The sequence below is a fragment of the Sminthopsis crassicaudata genome, chromosome 3, assembly GCF_048593235.1.
Source record: "Sminthopsis crassicaudata isolate SCR6 chromosome 3, ASM4859323v1, whole genome shotgun sequence".
NCBI lineage: Eukaryota > Metazoa > Chordata > Mammalia > Dasyuromorphia > Dasyuridae > Sminthopsis > Sminthopsis crassicaudata.
This window is the reverse complement of record NC_133619.1, coordinates 335,161,964-335,182,395: the sequence shown is the minus strand read 5'-3', so window position 1 is coordinate 335,182,395 and position 20,432 is coordinate 335,161,964. Positions and strand designations below refer to the sequence as shown.

General features: G+C 35.3%; 1 protein-coding gene across 8 annotated transcripts in view; it reads right to left on the bottom strand.

Moving 5' to 3' along the window:
• DRC9 (dynein regulatory complex subunit 9) overlaps positions 1–20,432 on the bottom strand; it is a 75,054-nt gene that overhangs the window by 39,401 nt on the left and 15,221 nt on the right. For all 8 annotated transcript variants that reach the window (XM_074301480.1, XM_074301485.1, XM_074301478.1 and 5 more), the window contains 3 exons: positions 16,571–16,791; positions 10,634–10,762; positions 7,821–7,902 (listed from right to left, as the gene is read on the bottom strand). In XM_074301480.1, the coding sequence (XP_074157581.1) occupies positions 7,821–7,902; positions 10,634–10,762; positions 16,571–16,791 (432 nt within the window). The remainder of the gene's footprint in view (positions 1–7,820; positions 7,903–10,633; positions 10,763–16,570; positions 16,792–20,432) is intronic.

The following is a 20,432-nucleotide window of genomic DNA, read 5'->3' as shown; positions in this document are numbered from 1 at the left end:
CTCTCCCTTCCCCAGATCCTCAGGAGGGTATAAATATATATTATCTAAGAATAAAGCTCTCTTTTGCTTCACTCCTATGATCTGTCTCTATGTTATCCAGGTTGGTGCCTGAACACGGGTAAGTGTGGCCTAGCTATGCTGTCGAGGGATGGGCATTAAGAGTAGCTCAAAGGGGAGCTACAAGGGTAGGGTAGCGTTAAGAGACGCTACACCTGGGGATATTTTCTAGGAAATGATTGGAAGGTTTCATGTTACCTACTTATCTTCACTACCACAAAACAGCTAGATAATGTTCCAAATAAACTAAAAGATGAACAATAACAATTGGGAAAAAAGAAAGAAAGAAAGAAAAGATATTTTCAGAAGGAAAATCTTGAGAGAAAAAATTAGCAGTCATATTACAAATGATTTTTTTGTATACAGCTTTTAATATAACAAAATATATAATACATATTTTATTTATAATATATAATAAAATAAATATAATGTTTAATTAATCTGGAAAATATAATGACAAGACAATATAATGACAAAATAATGGGACAGAGAATGTTAGGATAAGATGTCAGAAAGAATAAATTAGTAATAACTACAACTAGAAAATTATTGAAATGCATAACAAAAAAGATAAGCAGAGATAAAAGCATGAGATTATAGTTCTTTAATGGAAAAAGAAAATCTATAACTTGGAACAGCAGCCAAACAGGGACCCCTGGAGGGAATGGTGATGAATGAAGATGTAAGAATTCAAATTCAATAATATTATGAGAGATATGAGAATGAAGTCAAAAGATAGTAAAAGTAGAAGAATGAGGTATTTACAATAAAAAAAGAACTGAACTGGAAAACATGATTTGGAAAAGGGATCTAAGAATCATTGACTTCTCAAAAAAACATGATGAAATAAAACAAAACAAAAAAGAAAATTGAATATCACACTTCAGAAAACCATAATAGATAATTGTCTAAAAATATTGGAACTAGAGAAAGACATGTATGTCAATGGAATCCACAGGCTGCTGCCAAAGAGAAACCTCAAGTCTGACCCACCAAAAATGTAGTTCCTAAGCTATAGATCTCACAGGTTACAGAGGAAAATATTACAAGAGGCAAAGAAGAAACAGTTCATATGCCCAGTTTTATTCACCATTAATGAGAAATGAAGTAAGAGATTGCTATGAATCACAGAATACTAGTCTGAAGAAATACAGTCATGAGTCACCTAAAAGTTAATAGAGTTCTAGAGAACATTTGGAATTATGTCTAAAGAATTATAAAACCCTTTGTACCACTACAAGGTTTATATCCCAAAAGGATCAAAAAAGGAAAAGGATACATATGTACAAAAATATTTATAGCAGCTCTTTTTATGGTGGCAATTGAGGGAATGCCCTTCAGTTGGGGAAATGGAGCTCCAACTCTAAAGAATTGATTAACTCTGATTCCAGATTAAAACATATCATTTTTCACTTTTTTTTGGCAACATGGCTAATATAGAAATATGTATAATTAATGTATAAGGTATACATGTGTATAATGTAAACGTTGTACACATTAACAGGAATACTATAAAATGATCAACTGTTAGAGACTTAGCAACTCTGATCAATTCCAAAACAATTCCAAAAGATTCATGATGAAAAAATGCTACCCTTCTTCAAAGAGAGAAGTAATGGACTCTAAATGCAGATGTAAACACTTTTTTTTTTTACTTTAATTTTTTTCTTCTCTTTTTTTGGTTTGTTTTTTGCAGCATGGCTAAAGTTGAAATGTTTTGCATAATTTTACATGTATAACTTATATGCCTTTTCAATGGGTGGAAGAGGAGAGGGAAGAAGAGAATTTAGGACTCAAAATTTTAAAAAATATATGCTAACAATAGCCAAATTAAAAGGTAATTTTCTTTAATTTGAAAAATCATTTGGAGGAATGATCAAGAGTACCAAGAAGTTTACTGAAAAAGAGTAGTGCTTAGAGCTACCAGGTCTCAAACCATGAAACAGTAACTATCAAAATTATCTGATTTTAGGTGAAAGAAAAAAGTAGTTAAGTGCCTGCTCCTGATAGCACATGCAACAATCCATACCCTCATTGTCCTTCTTCCAAACAAAAGGTGCATCTTCACATCTTTTCCCAAAGCCATCTTTGATCGGTTTCATTTTCTTTTTTTTTTTCTTTTTACATTTTCCAGTCACCAAGTATATTCTTCTCCTAATTCTGATTATTTCAATTTGTATCAGTTCATGTTTCTCTGAAGATCTTATCTTTGTGATTCTTAAATGCCACCATTTTAAGTGCTATTTAGAGTACAGAATGGTCAGTCATTTCCTATTCATATGATCACAGATTTAGAACTAGAAGAAAACCTGGTGACATTCATTGAGTTCAAGTTCCTTATTTAAAGAGAAGAAAACTTTAAACCAAGAATTTCAGTGAATTATTCAGAGTTGGAAGGCTTCCAGATAAATTTTGAAGCCAGGTCCTCTTGATTCCAAGTCCATTATTCTAACCACAATACCAAGTGGCTTCTCTTTACCAAAACAAGCCCAGTCAAGCCGGCCCCTCCTTTGTTTTTAATTATCTGCTCCCAGAAAAAGTGATGCTATGAATATACTACTATGCATATCACTTCCCAGTCACCACTTCTAAACCACGCCACCTACACGGGAGCCACCATGCTTGTCCCCCGCTCCATTCCAGCCTACCCCCCGCCCAATCATTCTGATCCCAGATGGTTAGATAACCTTTGATCTTATTTTGTGTAGAACTAAGCCTCGAAATCACTTCCAAGCCACAACTGAAAAAATATGCTGTCCACCCTCACTTTGCAGTTCCCCTTTATATGCTGACTTCCCTTATTGGAATGTAAGCTTCTTAAGGACAGGAATTGTCTTGCTTGCTTATTTTTATTTGTACTTCAAGAATTTAACAAATAAAAAGTGATGATAATGAATACTTCATTTCATCCCATCCTCCCTCCCTCTTTTTTCACTCTCCCCCTTTCTTCCTTTTCTTTTTCCCTTCTCCCCTCTTCTTTCTCTTCTCCTTGCCCCTTTTTCTTTCTCTCCCTTCCCCTTTCTCTTTCTGGCCTTCTCTCTCTCCCCTTCTCTCTTCTTTCTTTCCCCCCCTCCCCCTTTTCCCTTTTCCAATTCCTATTTCTCTCCATCTTCTTGTTCTGTTCTCTTCTGCTTCTTTTCCCCTCCATCTTTCCTCTTTCTCTCCTTCTCCCCTTCATCTCCATCTCCTTTGGCTTATGGGACAGGCCTGATAATGTTTCATTTCTGCTCAATTAGAGGTTTCCTATTGTTTCTAGGATCAAATGCCAACTTTGACATTTAAGTCTTTTCACAAGCTGGTCCCTGTCTTCTTCCTCTTCTCTTCCTCTTCCTCCTCTAAAATCTGGCAGCAATGGCCTACTCCAAGACCTGAACATGAGATGCATCATTTCCTGGTCTTGGTGCCCTTCTCTGACTGTTGTGCCTGGAATATACTGCCTACTAACCTCCACGTCTTAGAATTCCTGGCTTCCCTTCAAGATTCAGTTTAAGTCAATCACTGAATCAATCAGCAAGTATTTACCAAGCACTTTTATGTAACACACTATGCTAGGCTCCAGGAATACCATGACAAAGAATGAAACAATCCCTTGTTGGTGGTGTTTAGTTTGTTCAGTCCTGTCTGACTTTTTTTTTCCCCCCTGAGGCTGGGATTAAGTGACTTGCCCAGGGTCACACAGCTAGGACGTGTTAAGTGTCTGAGACCAGATTTGAACTCAGATCCTCCTGAATTCAGGGCTGGTGCTCTATCCACTATGCCACCTAGCTGCCCCCTGTCTGACTCTTAATGGCCTCATGGACTGCTTTCTAGAGCCCCCAAGTTGGGGTGACAAAATATACCATGCTTTTTAGAGCCTCCACACCAGAGTGAAAAAACATACTGTCTTAGTGGAGAAGTGATGAGGCGGGACTCCTGAAGATGGTGGAAATATGGAGTCCATTTATTCCAAGTTCTTTCACCCTCATATGCCCTATGTAACAAAAACAACACAGGCCAAGTATATACTGTGTTTGTGGGACCACATAAACAACTTGCTACTGTATGTTGTTTGTCACCTGGCATCTTTGCCACCTGCTATCACTCTGCTTCAATCATAACAAAGTGGTCACAACCTCCCTGACTTCTCAGGAAAGCTGAGAGCCCTTAGGAGAGATGAGGAACCGAACCAGATATTATTATTGGATTCCCTCTGGGCTAAAGGGTCTTATACCTCACCCAGAGTTTCCCCCACTGTCTGTGACCCTCTACACCATACTGGCCATGGGGTTTTCTTGGTAAAGTAGAGTGATATTCCACTTCCTTCTCACTTACAATGGGCTTACAATCTAAACACCTTCTTCTTGAAGCTTTTCCTGGACCCCCTACTCCCACCCCCACCATTTATTTTGTGTATGTTCTTTAAGCACTTATAAGTTCGTATACAATGCTCTTCCCTGTTAAAATATAAGCAACAAGGTGGTTTTGATGAGGTCTTGGATAACCAGGTGGGGTTGACAGAGAAAGTCTAATGTTCCCATAAGATTGTTTCCCAAGGCAAGTAGGGAAATGCACTGATGGGGATCAACTCTGTCCTACACTCCCACCCTAGGAAAGTCTCAGGTAATCCTACCTTACTGTAAGAAAGCCAAGTTATGATGTCAACCTTCCAGTTAAATTTCCCCTCTTAATTTATCTATGACCTCTGCCATCTTTGCTAAACCTTTTTTGAGTTAGCCCACCAAAGTTCTGGTTCCACCTCCTGATGACTTTTCTTTTTACCCCCTCCCCCATGCCTCATTGTGTATTTCTCCTTCTTTTAGCTAATTAACTCTTTTTGGATGCTAAATCCCTTTTAATATTTTTAGCCTGCTGGATAAATGGCACGCTCCTATTTCCTTCTCCTGGTTAATTGTGAGTTCCACTGAGGTGCCCATTGTCTTTTCCCTTGTTAATTGTTAAAACCCCTTTCCTTGCTAACTGTATGCTCTTCTAAATCTAATTCATATTTACCATTCCTGGTGTCTATACTATCTCTTGGATTTTGTCCATAAACTCTTTTCACAAATCAAAGTATGTTTTGCTGAGAAGAAAGCCACCGTGAATTCTTCATGTGTGAATTGCTACCAAACCCCCTTACAGTGTGCCCACAGCTACTCACCACGTGACACCAGACCCTAAGCCCTCCGTTTCACTCTTGTCTCTCTTTCTCTCTCTCTGCCCTGAGCTGAATGTTTGGCACTCTCCATGCTTGGCGAGAAACTGATTCAGGTATATGCCCTATCATGAGACCTCTGGACCAGAGTACTGGACACTGGTCCTAGAGTGTTATTTATACAATTCCAAATTGGTTGCCAGAATGGCCAGAAGAATTCATAACTCTATCAACAGCAGATAGTGTACCATCTTTTTACAATCCTGCCAACACTGATTCCCCCTCTTCTGTTAAACCCTCCCCCAGTGGCTGGGTATCAGATGGAATCTCAGATTTGTTTTGATCTGCATGCTCTTATCATCAACAAGTGTAATATGTGAGACAGCTGGAAGATTCAGTACATAGAAAGCAGAACCTGAAGTCAGGAAGATTACAGTTCTAAAATGATCTCCAACACTCCCAAAGCTATGACAAATCCTTTAACCTCCATCTGTCTGAAAAATGAAGACACTGATAGTACCTATTTCAGAAAGTTGTTGTAAAGATCTAATGAGTTATAAAATATGTGAAGTGCTTTGCTAATTTTAAAGTACAATATAAATGCTAGCTATTATTTTTATCAAGTTTGAAAAGACATTCACAGATGGAAAAACTCATTGGCATAGAGGGTTGCTGGAGGAAAGAATCTGACTTTTTATAACTCTTAGGAAAATAATTTGCAATTTTATTAAAAAAAAAAAAAGATTACTAAATTCTTTATACACTTTGACCCAGAGATACTACTACTACAAGGCAAAAAGGCTAGTGATGGCAAGAAAAGTCCTATATTTTAAAAAATGTTAACAGCAATTATCTGTGATAACAAAAAGCTGGAAACTATAAATCATATGTGTATATATACATTGCATGTGTGTATATTTACATATACACAAACATATATATATATATATATATATATATATATATATATATATATATATGTATGAATGTATACCCCCAACAATTGGAGGAATGTTACTCTACAAAAAGTGACAAAAACGAACTCAGAGAAACATGGGAAAACATGTATAAATTGATATAATAAATTGCTGATTGAAAGAAAGTAAAAAATCAACATGCAACAAAATCCAAATAAAGTTAACCTGGAAACACAACAAATTCTGGTCTTGTTCAAATTATGCTGTCAAAATTACAGGACACATTCCTCCTTTCATTGATAAATGAACTGTTCTTCAAGAAACATATTTTAAGTTGCAGAATGGCTGAATAAGTTATAGTATATGTATATGATAGAATATTATTGTTCTATAAAAAATGATGAGCAGGCTGATTTCAGAAAGACCTGGAGAGACTTAGATGAATTGATGCTAAGTGAAATGAGAAGAACCAAGAGAACATTGTACACAGCACAACAAGATTATACAATGATCAATTCTGATGGACATGGCTCTTTTCAACAATGAGATGATTCAGACCAGTTCCAGTGGTCTTTTGATAGAGAGAGCCATCTATAGCCAGAGGGAGTTCTGTGGGGATCACAACATATTATTTTCACCTTTTTTGTTCTTCTTTTTTTGCTTTTTGTTTTCTTTGTCATTTTCTTCCCTTTTGATCAGATTTTTCTTGTGCATAATGATAATTGTGGAAATATATATGGAAGAGCTGCACATGTTTGGTGTATATAGGATTACTTGCCATCTAGGGGAGAAGGTAGGAAGAAGATAGGGAGAAAAAAAGTGGAACACAAGGTTTTGCAAGGGTGAATGTCGAAAACTACCTTTGCATATATTTTTTAAAATAAAAAGCTATTATTAAAAAAAAACTGATGAGGTAGATATTAACATTTCACTAGTGAGATACAATAAGTTAAACAAAATTATAAAAAAGAAGGAAGTTACAAACTTGACTGTTATAAACAATGTCTTCTTATCCATGTTATATCTGATACCAAAATAAATAGATCCTGTTGTAAAAGATTAAAAAAAAAAAAAAAAAAAAAAAAGAACCAAGGACAAACAACAAAACAGTATTAAATCACAATCCATCCCTACTTTTACTGTCTTGAAGGCTATTGTTGATTGTTGGTTCCCAATAAATCTCCATTCTGTTAGAAGAACAAGATTCACTCTTGGTAGTCTTGCCAAGGTTATATATATATCTTAGGTACATTAATGCCTTAATGTACATCTTCAGGGAAGTGAGATGGTACAGTAGATAGTGAACTAGACTTGGTATTAGGATGACTCATCTTCATGAATTTAAATCTGGTCTCATACTCTTACTTAGCTGTGTGACTCTGGGCAAGTCACTTCACCTTCTGTGCCTCAGTTTCTTCATCTGTCAAATGAGCTGGAGAAGGAAATGGCAAACCACTCTGGGATCTGCCAAAAAACTCCCAAATAGGGTCACAGAGAATTGGACACAATTGAAATGATTCAACCACAAAATACATCTTCAAAAATGAATTATTCATTGGAGAACTCATAACAATCCATCCTATATAAAAGCTTTGTATGAAGAGGGAATATCTTTACTTTATAGTTCTGTCAGATCAGTAATCATTGATGCCTGTGCTGTTTTAGTTATGAGGGGATTCTTGCCTGTGCTGTTTTAGTTATGAGGGGATTCTTACCTGTGTTTCTACTTGCCGCTCATTTTTGACATCCTGAAGCTCTTTCTGGAGAGATTTTATCAGTTTTCTCTCTTTTTCCTCTCTAAAATAAATGAAAAAGGGAAAAGTAACAGTTAGTGTACTGAGTACTAGAGTACTAAAAGAGAAATTATGGTTCACCTTAGAAACTCACTGGAAAATATAACTTTTCTTCTGATCAGTTTTGTACACCCCAAATACCACATGTTCTGCCTGTTTCAAACATTACCATTACAATCAATAAATTTTTTCTAAATTTCTATATCAAAACAGGCAAATTTACTTTTTTCCCCCCTAACATCTTTGGGGAGCAAGGAAACATTTATTTACAAAGCACTTACCTAACTGGCAAGCAGGATTTCATTGTGCCATAAATACTCCATCCCCACTCTATCTCCACCAAACTAGTTAATACAGTTTGAAGAAAATTAATCAAAGAACACATTCAATTTTCACCTGTTCTCCCAGCCACAAATCTCTCCATTCTAAACCTACCTATATACCAGAACTAGTCATTTTTCTTATATAGGACTCTCATGTCCACAAAATTCAAGCTTGATATAGAAAGACCTTTAACAGAAAGATCCCAAAATGCTTTGTGAGGCTAAATTTTCCTTCCTTGGATAAGATGATGAAGTTCATGGAGAATCCCTGAAGAACCATATAAGAACAGTCACCACACTAACAAAAACTATTCCAAAGAAAAACTGGATTTCATAGAAAGCTTTAAAGAATCTCAGAATCTGTCATGGTGTAGATTGTTTTCTAATTTCTAAAGAAAATTAATTTGGATCCCATTTTTGTTATTTTAATTCGGTCATGTCCAACTTTTTGTGACACCATTTGGGTTTTTATTGGCAAAGATACCAGAGTGATTTTCCATTTTCTTTACCAGCTTATTTTATAGATGAGAAAACTATGTGACCAGCTCAGGGTCACATAGCTAGGAAGTGTCTGAGGCCAGACTTGAATTCACAAAGATGAGTCTTACTGACTCCAGGCCTAGTGCTCTGTCCATTGTGCCATCTACTTGTCCATTTGGCCTCCATAGCATTTTCTAAATATATACATATTATAGTATATTATGCTACTTAGTATATAAGCATCCCCTACAGAATTCTTAGCATGAATCTCATTCCATTTATTATTTTTCAAATATAGTGTTAGCTTTCTTCTTCTTTTAACAAATTATGGTGGTTTGGGTTTTGGGGGGGTTTGTTTGGTTTTTGGTGAAGCAATTGAGGTTAAGTGACTTTCGGGTCACATAGCTAATACATATTAAGTGTCTGAAGTAGATTTGAACTCAGGTCCTCCTGACTCTAAGGCTCATGCTCTATCCACTACACTACCTAGCTAGCCACAAATTATGGTATTTTAAATATAAAGGAATGAGCATAGTCACCCAAATAAATTGTAAGCATCCATAATGTAAGAGAGAAAATCTGATTTGATAGTTGAACTAAGTGTCCAAATCAACAAATGTGAAGTGGCCATACCAGTCTATAAAAACCTTATAAACATGTGGACCAGATCATGTGGAATTTATTATGACTACATGAAGAACTTAAGGTTCCTCAGCATAGCTTTTATTATTTTTGTGTATATGTTTATATCTCTTTTTAAATAGCTTTTTATTTTTCCAAATATATGCAAAAATAGTTTTTTAACATTCACCTTTGTAAACCCTTATGTTCCAATTTTTTCCCCTTCTTCCCTCTTCTTTCTCCTAGACAGCAAGCAATCTAATATAAGTTAAACATATGTAATTCTTCTAAACATATTTCCATATTTATCATTATGCTTATATTTCTCAAGGACTCTACATGAACTTTATCTCCCATTATCCAAAGAATCGCAGAGAGGATATAGTGGTGATTCTCTCCATTTTAGGTTCATCAATATTAATGCTTTTTTTTTTGTTGAAAGGTCATCTAATATCAAAATGAATCTTTTTTTTCCAGAAAGTAGAAATTTTTGTTAACATTGACATTTCGGAGTTTAGGGGAGGAAAGGAAGAATAAACTCTACTAGAACCATTTAAATCAATTGTTAATTATGCCTGTAGACTATAGGAAAATGTAGTGAATGAATGAAATAGCCTCAGTTTCCACACCTGTAAAATAGGGCTAAACATCTAGTTAACTAGATGGCTCAGTGGATAGAATACTGGGACTAAAGTCAGAAAGATCTGACTTAACCTTTGTTTGCCCATGGGAGGAAATGGTAAATCACTGTAATATCTTTTCTAAGAAAATGACAGTATGGACAGTATGGTCTGCAAGGTTACAAATAATCATACATGAACAATTGAGCCACAACCCCCTTCACAAGATTGTTGTGAATTCATCAAATGACATAATATGTGTAGTATTTTACAAATCTTAATGTTCTATAAATGCTAGCTATCATTAGCTACTGAAAGACAGTACAGAGAATGGATGAATCCAAAGCCATATAAATGAAGATTAGTTTCCATATTGGGCATGAGGGAGAAGGCTTCAAGGGTCAGGCAAGAGCAGCTCACTGGACAGGCAGCCCTTAATGAACTGTGGGGTTAATCCAGAGTAATGTTGGCATTTGAGGAATCGTGATAATGAAGCCCTGATTGAGTTAGTCCTGAATTTCCAGTGGTTTCCATAAAGGAAAAAGGGTACTTGAAGGCACAAGCAAATCTATATAAATATATAGTGTGTAATTGAATACATGTCAATTTGCTTCAGAATTTAGACACTGATTAAAACATTTTTTAAAATCTTAAAATGTACTAAAGCAGATATGCTTAAGATTACTCTGACCTGGCAATGATTTCACAGAAGTTTGTCTTTTTTTCCTTCTCTCTCTCCAAAGCTTTCATAAGTTTAGTGAATGTTCCCAAGCTCTGCATCTCTTTTACGGTGTCTGTAAGTATTTCACTGGCATACTCTCTGCCAACAAGAACAAGACAAAACACAGTCAATTAATTATGCTTATTTCCCTACCCTCAAAGGAGGCTACAACTTCTTAATCACAGAATGCAAAATCTGCAAAGCAGATCTTGGAATTCACATAGTTCAACCCTCCCTAGTTTACACATGAGAATACTGAGGTCCACATAGAGGACTGATTATAATTACCTTATGTCTTTTGATTTCTACTTCAAATTCCACTGTCCCATGCTATCTCTGTGTCTCATAGAGAAAAACTGCAAAATGTTCAAAAAAAGTTTGAAAATAATAGTAGCTCGTTTTTACATGGGGTTTCATAATTAAGTATTTTCCTTAGAACTTCACTGTGAGATAGACAGACAGTGTAGAATTAGCTTCATTGTACACCTAGAAAGGGTCAGGGGCTTGCCCAAAGTTAAGCCACTAATAAGTAACAAATCTGAGACTTAAGTTCAGGTCTTCTCCCTCCAAGTCCAGAGCTTTTTCTTTTTCTTTTCCAAATAAATTTTTTTTATTGATATTTTCTGTTCTTTGCATCTCTATAGTATCCCATGTATCTTTCTCTTCCCCCTTTTCCAAGAGCCATTCTATATGGCAGATAGTGATTTTTGTTTGTTTTTAGAGAGGAAAAAAATTTTGCACAAGTTATTGATACACTGAGAAAGTCTAAAATATTTGCAATGTGTAACCTCTGCGTAATCTCCCACCTCCCACCAAAAGTAAATTGGAGATATCTTCTTAGTCCTCTTTATTGAAGTCTTGCTTTTTCTTCAAAGTTTTGTTATATTTACTTTTGATTTTTTTAGTGTGCATGGTTACTGGCATTTGGTTTTCTTGGCTCTGTTTACTCTGCAGCAGTTCCTATAAATCTTTCCATGTTTCTCTGTTATCCATTACACACATCATTTTCTGCAGCACAGTAATATTTCATTTCATTTATGTGGTACAATTTGTTTAGCTATTACCCCAGTTGATGGACATCTATTCTGTTTTCAACTTTAGCTATTACCAAAAAAATTCCTGCTACAAATATTTTAAAGTATATGGGATCTTTTTTTTTTTTTTTTTTTTTTTTTTCTTATCAATGGCTTTCTTGAGGTATAAGCCCAGTAATAGAATTTCTGGTTCATTGTAGTCACTTTATTTGCATAATTCCAAATTACCTTTCAAAATGGTTATATCATTTCACAGCTCCACCAATAACATATATTAGAAGCCTATCTTCATCGAAACCTTGACTGTTGCCATTTTTTGTCATTTTTGCCTATTTGTGGGGGACGAGATGGAACCATAGAGTTGTTTTGATTTCATCCAGAGAGTTTTTCAATTATATGAAGTTACTTCTCACAGAAACAGAGATGAGTTAGGCTCATTAACAACAGTTTACATTTAATATTTTATTATTTGACTCAAAACTATGAAAATTGCTGCAAATGGGGAAAAAGGCTAATCACAAAATGTTTTAGAAGATATTTGAAATATATCAACATCATGAACCTGAAGCATAAGATTCTAATAGCAACTAAAAATGTATTAAGATAATATTCTTTGCCAAAATACCTACAATGAATTTTATATTCTAAATTCAAGGTTTTAAGGCTACATACTTACTTTATATGGCAGCGAGAGTAAGTATAATGAGGGGGAAAAAAGCTACAAATAACCGTATTTACACTAAATTATTAACTATAGCCATGTGGAATATTTTTTTGTCACAGATATCCTTTTGCATTCCACTTAGCTTACAGATGCTGAAAATGCACATTTCCCCAAGATTTTGACACGTTAAAAGTCTATTCTGAACTAATATTAAATCTATGTTTTAAAATAGCATTTCAATGTATCAGTTTTACATCTGTGATGTAATGTTCCCTGTGAGTTTCTTACAAATTACTTGAACTTGGGTCATTTACTCTACTGGAAAAGAAATTAAACTAAAAATGAAAAGGACCATTAATTATTAAACTGAATTTATAAGCAGATGATTTTTCTGTCACCTCTCTGGAACCAACCCAGATTTATCACAGTTACAGACATGACCTTTGTGATAGAAAAAGGTAGCTGTTGTAAACTCTGATTTATCTAAAGTTCACAGTACAAAGTTACATTGTATGTAATCTTATGGGACAGAGAAGTGATAATTGCCTTTAAGAAATGGGCCCAGAACTAAATTTGCTGTTGTCTATTAATAGTTACAGCCCTAGAGGACTCTGTTTTGCTTTCACTACCTCTCTGAACTTCCTTCCATGGCCCTGGGACAGTTCAGAACAAGGCAGCAAAAGCAAGTTCTGAGACACTGGCACAAAAAGGGGTTGGTTGCTTTGCCCCCCCTTGGGATCAAGTTGATCCTTTATATAACAGAAACAGAAGCCCCCTGAGCAGTTCCAGCTTTCTTTCTCTTGTGCTCGTCTCCTCTTACAAATGAAAATTCTGAAGCAGACAGCACAGTGGAGGGTCAGGACGTGGGCAGCAGCTATTGTGGGCAAGCTGATCACTGCAGATGGGGGGCCTATTTAGGCAACGTGAGCCAACTCCAAAAAGCAAGGACTCACCACCGGGACGGGCTGAGGCAATGTGGTTTCTTGTGCAGGAGGTGCAACTGAAAAGTGATAAGCCAATGCACATGCCTAGCAAACTGAGTAGATCACCACCTAGTGGCTAACAAATATATTCCATTATGAACTAATTCAAACCCCTGGGTGGAATTTTGTTGGTGGTGTCCAACTGAGCCAATATTTCAAGTGAATGTTAGCTCATCTACAGATAGTTTACATTTATACTCCCTACACATTTGCCCCATTTGCTTATATCACAGGGAATGGTAAGAAAGTCACGCAAATAATAGAAATCGATGTAGCACTATCTTTCCCCACATCTAACATTATGTTATGATATATTTTAAATAAAGACATTCTCATATTATGAAGCTCCAGGAATCATTTATGGTCAACCGACTGATTAGTACCAATCAGTGTGGCTACTTGTCCATTCAGCTTCTCACAAACATATTGATTTTACTATCTCACTTTCCACACTCTCTTCTAAACTTTTTTTATTCCTCCTCAAGCTTTTCTCCCCAGCTCTCACCCTCCTCTCAGAAGACTTACCCTCTGATACATGAAGGTAATGGAATATTAATGATCTATAAAAAATGATGAACAAGCTGATTTTCGAAAGGCCTGGAAAGATTTACAAGAACTGGTGCTGAGCTAACCAAGCAGAACCAGGAATACATTGCACAGTAACAGCAAGAATATGAGATGATCAACTATGAAAGGCTTGGTTATTCTCTATGGTTCAATGATCCAAAGCAAGCCCATAGACTTTGGACAGAAAATTCCAGCTGCATCCAGAAAAATATTGAAGGATACTATGTTCATTTCTTTTTTCTATGTTTTTTTTTTTTAATCTCTTCCATGGTTTTTCCCTTTTGTTCTAATTTTTCTCTCCTACTATGATTCCTAAAGCAATGTATAATAAAAAATAAATAAATTTAAAAAAAAAAACAAAAAAGAAAACTTTCCCTCATACTTCACTAAAAAAAATTGAAGCCATTAGCTCCTTCTTATTCTCTGTTCATCTCATGTCATCCAGACAGCTTTCTCACTATTTTCTCCTTCATTATGGTCTTGGAGTGAAACAGCAACATTTCTGGCCAATGATAGCATATTTAATGTATCGTGGGTCCCATTCTTTCTAGTCTTCTTCAATAGTCTGTTCCCTATTATTATCCCCACTTTATAATATTCAATCTTTTTTTTATCTACTGATTCTTTCCTTGCTGCCTAGAAATAAATGCATGCCTTCCAAAAAAAAAAAAATCCTCAAGCAAACAAACAAACAAAAATTCTCATGTATCTAACTATCTCTACTAGGTGTAATCCTATCACATATCTCCTCTTATGTAATAAACTACTTGTTTATTCTTTTAAATAAATCATAAAGCTTCTGACAATCATTCACCTGAATTTACATTTCCCAATTGCCAAATCCAATGGCCTTTCCTCAATTCTCATTTTTCTAGCCTCTCTGCAGCCTTTGACAATAGATTTGCTTCTCCCCCAAGATAGTCTCTCTTCTCTAAATTATAATACTGTTTCTTCTTGTGTCTAATTGCTCCTTCTTAGCCTTCCTTATTCCATCTTCCTTCCTTCCACATCACTGATTTATGAGTACATACCCAATCTCTGCCTTTAGCCCTTCTCTTGTTTTCATCAATTCTGGCTCCTGTGATGATTTCTTCAGTCCATGAGTTCAATTATCATCTCTATGCAGATAATTCCTAGATCTACATACACAATCCTATTCTCTTTCCTGAGTTTCAGGTCTTCATCACTAATTACTTTTTGAACATTTTGAACTGGATGTCTCATAGACATCTTCAACTCAATATTTAAAAGAGGATTCATTAACTTCCCCACTCTTCCCATTTTCCAAACTTTCCATTACTATCAAGGGTACCACTATCTTCCCAGTTCCCCATGCTTACAACTTAACTACTTTTGACTCACTCTTACTCATCCCACATATTTAATCTGTTGCCAAATATTGTCATTTTTACTTTCTTAACATTTCTTATGTATGTCTCCTACTTGCTACTCACAATAATTACCCTAATACAGGTCTCTATCATCCTAATCTGAATGACTGCAAATTGCCTCTAACAGGTCTCATTGTTTGAAATCTCTATTTCCATCCTTTTACTACTCAGCTACCCAACTGATTTTCCTAAAGTCCAGTGGCTCTCTATTTCCTCTAAGATCAAATACAGACTTACATATTTGGTATTAAAAACTCTTGATAATCTGGCGCTTCCTGCTTTTCTAATCTTCTTACATATTCTTCCTCTCTATTCATTCTATGGCCCAGCTATATTGGTCTATTTGCTATTTCTTGAACAAAACATATCTCCATTTCTATGTCTTTGCATTGGATATCCCCCATCCTTGGAATGCTCTGTACTTCTCATCTTTTAGTTTCCTTAGTTTTTCTTCAAGACTCAGCTCAAATTCTGCTTTTTCCCCCCTAATTTCAGCTGCTACTGCCTCCTCTTTTAGACTGTCTTGTACCCACTTTGCAGTCTGCCCAAATATAAATTTTGAGAGGTGAAACCTCCCATAATACCTTAGGGTTTACAAGCTAAGACCATGCCTTAACCACATTGACTTTCACTGATTGACCAACAATAGGTCCCAGTCCAGGCCTGACTTGATCACTGTTTGGATTCAGATAGCTCCAAGTGAATAGCAATTGTTACTGTTTTAGCCAGAAACTTAAAGAGTTTTCCCTTCCCAGAATGATTATTTTTTGACTGGGTAAAAGAAGTCATTCTTTGCTTCATTTTTTGCCTAGTCTTAATCAATGATTGTTATCTCAATCAAACCAAGACCTGTTAAAGACTTTAGCTTAAAAAGGCTAAGGTCTCCCATTGCATCCAGGGTAATCTTCAGTCTTACTGATTTACATATTGGACCCAGATGGCTCTGGAGGAGAAAGTGAGGCTGGTGACTTTTCACAGCCTCCTTCAAGTAAATCCAATTCACTGTTATAACATCACCTTCCTTATGTCATAGTCCTCTTGAAGAATAAAGGATCACCATCATCACCCCACCACCACCAACTCTGCTTATAGCTTTTATGTTGTCTCTATTAGAACATCAGCTCCCTGAAGGTGGGGACTGTCCTTGCCTTTCTTCATATCCATAGTATTTAGTCCTTAGTGCTTAGTGTTGTTTTTTTTTTTTTCCCATCCATACAGCCATTTTTCCATCCAGTTATTAAGGGTATTACATATTTTCTCTCTCTTACCTATCAGCCTGAACTTTTCCAAGAGTTTCTAAAGTCAGGATGCTTTGTCTTGCAGGTCTTTTAGTAAAGCAATCTTCCTTTTTCTCTTCAGAGTTTTCAGTCTGACGTGTCAACTTAGTTCCTTCTAATTCTGCCGCTGTGCCAGATTTTCTTTGATGCATGATAGATGTCTGCAATCTATCTAGGCTTTGGATGACGATGTGCATATCTTTACTTGATTTCTAAAACAACAGATAATATTTTTGCATAAAAGAAGAGAAAAAGATTAGCACTAAGTTTATTTTTGCTGTTTAATTTTCTGGAATCATAATTTCTAACACTGCTTAAAAAAAAAAAAAACAACAAAACTCAGTTGAGTTATTTGCTCCAGTCCCTTATTTTAAATCTGTATGAGCTTTTGTGTTTTAAATGTGCTTATTATAAACAACATATTAAATTCTGCTTTTTAAGCCATTCTGCTATCCCTTTTTGTGTTTGTTATAAGCAAATTTATCCTATTTGCATTCATAGTTATGATTGTTGATTATGTGTTTGCCTTTCTCTTAATCTCATACTTTTTCCTGTTTTTACTTCTTTGTCCTTTATCATAGATTCTTGCTCATTCTTTCCTTTTAAATCCCTTTTCATGATCCTGCTCTCTTAAAGCTAGGTATTTCTTTTGACTAATTCATCTACTCTTTGTCTAATCCCTTTTCCTTTCTCTTTCCCTTTCTCCTTCTTTCTTTGGTAAATTTGATGTGTTTTTAGACTTGACTCAATTAAAAGAGATAAACTGAGAAATTTCATTTTTGTCAAAAAGGTTCAAAGAAAATGAATGAATTTCAATATTTAAGATACCTGTATCAGCTCTTTTTGTGGTGACAAAGAACTTAAAAATGAATAGATTTCTATCAATTGGGGAATGGGTGAATAAATTACAGTATATGGAAGTAATGAAATATTATTGATGATGAACAAGCTGATTTTTAGATAGGCTTGGAAAAACGTACACAAACTATTGCTGAGCAAAACAAGGAAAACCAAGAATACATTATACAAAGTAATAGCAAGATTATGTGATGTCAGTGATCCAAGGCAATCTCAATAAATTTTGGATAAAAAACACCACCTGCATCCAGAAAGAGAATTATGGAGATTGAATGTAAATCAATACATGCTATATTCACTTTTTTCCCCCCGTTTTTCTTTTCTTTCATGGTTTTTCCCCTTTTGTTCTGATTTTTCTCTCCTAACATGATTCATAAAGAAATTTGTATTTAAAAAGTTAATATACATGTATAACTAGAAAAAATAGAACAATTAGGGGGCAGCTAGGTGGTGCAGTAGATAGAGCACCAGCCTTGAATTCAGAAGGACGGAGTTCAAATCTGGTCTCAGACACTTAACACTTCCTAGCTGTGTGACCCTGGGTAAGTCACTTAACCCCAGCCTCAAAAAAAAAGAAAAAATAGAACAATTAGTAAATATATATATATATGCATCAAATAAAATAGCTGCTAAAAACTACAAGGAATAACATATGAACTTACTTAAAAATTTACAGGAAGAAGTAATAAAATTGTAATAGTGAGAGACTTCAAAGATAGAGAAATCTAATTTTAAAATATAACAAGAAATCAAAGATCTAAATTTTAGAAGATTAGATAAAATTTTTAGAAACATTAGATATGATGGGTCTCTGGAAATTATTATTATTATTATTATATGCTAGGGTTAAGTGACTTGCCCAGGGTCACACAGCTAGGAAGTGTTAAGTGTCTGAGATCAGATTTGAACTCAGGTCCTCCTGAATTCAAGGCTGGTGCTCCATCCACTGTGCCACCTAGCTGCCCTGTCTCTGGAAATTATTGAAGAGAAATAGAAAGGAATATATATATTTCATAGCAATGCATGGCACCTTTAAAAAGAAATCAACTCATCTATTAGGGAATTTGGGAAAGCCTGACAAATAAATGCAGAAAAGCAATAATATAAAACACATCTTTACTAACCAAAATGCAATTAAAAAACAAAAAAAAACAAAATAAGAGCCATTGAAGACTAATAAATAATAAAATACATTGGAGACTAATTTAATTCTAAGGAATTAGTAGATCAAAGGAGAAATCATAAAAATGATACATCATTTCATGAAAGATTATGACAAAAATAAGATAATATACAAAAAAATTTGGGGCACAGCAAAAGTATTCCATAGGGAAAATTTTATATACTACACATTTTTATCAACAAAGGAGATAAAGATCATATCAATGAATTAGGCATGCAATTAAAAAAAATTTTTAATCAACAAATTAAAAATTCCTCCACACCAAAATTGTACTGAAAACTTTTTAAAAATCAAAATTGAAAGCAAAAAACCACCTTATTGATTTAGTAAATAAAATTTTTTAAAATTTATTTTATTACTAAAATAAATAAATCATTAGTTAATTGAACTTAAAAAAGGAAGAAAATCAACTTACCAGTATCAAAAATGAAAGAGGAAATTTTACAACAAATGAAAAAGAATATTATTAAAAACTTCAATGGCTCCTCAGTACTCATTGTTAACTATTCCAGAAGGTACAACAGAGTGGCAAAAACAATAAATATCAAATAAGTTTTTCCCCAAGAAATGTCTCCAGTCCACAGTCCAACCAACCCTCCCTACCCATTTCCCCAAAGCAACAAGTAGAACTTTTAGCTACAGAGAAACAAGCCAGCCCAACTGGGCTTGATCCAACTCACTTTCTGAGAAGCACAGTGACCTTCATATACTCTCCTCCCTCCATTCCTAATCTAAGCTTCTTTTGAGAGTGTGAGGGACCTGGGTATGGATGTGGAAGCTCTCAGGTTTCTAGGAGTCCTGGATCATCCTCTGTAGTCACTGCCACCTCTGCCTGGGATCCCAATACTGCTCCTGCTAAGCACACCAGCCATTCTGTGTTCTTTCTGGTACCACTGTTTTGAGAGCCAGGAGACTATATGCTACAGCTACATCAACCTTCAGGAACTGCACCAAGACCTGCCTACTCAGGGCATGCCCACCTCAGCATGGTGGGCTTCAATATGACAGTCCTGTTTACCATCTCTGCCTTCCCTGGGAAGGAGCTGCCCTTAGCCAAGGACAATAGCAGCAGAGGTGGGAATTAGGCAGTAGGCCTGGCCAGCCTTACATCCCTACTTCTCAACCAAGACAGCAACCAAGAGGGATAAGCGCCAAGTAAGCATTAAGTACTGAAATATCTTTTTCTCATGAAATACATTGAATACTAAATTGAACAAGTCTTAAAGAAGATGAGTACTGAGTACCATTTGCTAGCAAGATGCTTTCAAAAACAAGTACTCCAGCAATACAAAAATTGTTTACAAAAAATAGCTAAAGAGGAATCCTACCAAATTGTTTGACATAAATATGGTCCTGATACCTAAACCTGGCAGAGTCAAAACAGAGTAAGAAAACTATTGATCAATATCCATGATATTGATACAGAAAATGTTTTAAATATTAGCAAAGTAGCTACAAAAACATAAAACAAAAGATTATATATCATAATCAGCTTAGCTTTATGCCAGAAATTTATACCAAATTTGGTTTATTATCAGGAAAATTATAAATACTTTAACCACATTAATAATAAAATCATCAAAAATAATATGATTATATCAATGGATACAGAAAAAAGCTTTTTGACAAAATAGAACAGCCATTTCTAAAACAAAACAAAATTTAGAAAAACCTAGAGGGGGCACCTAGGTGGTGCAGTGCTGAGTACCAGTCCTGAGTTCAAATCTGATCTTACACACTTAATACTTCCTAGCTGTGTGACTGTGAGCAAGTCACTTAACCCCAAATTCCCCAATAACAAAAAACAAGCAA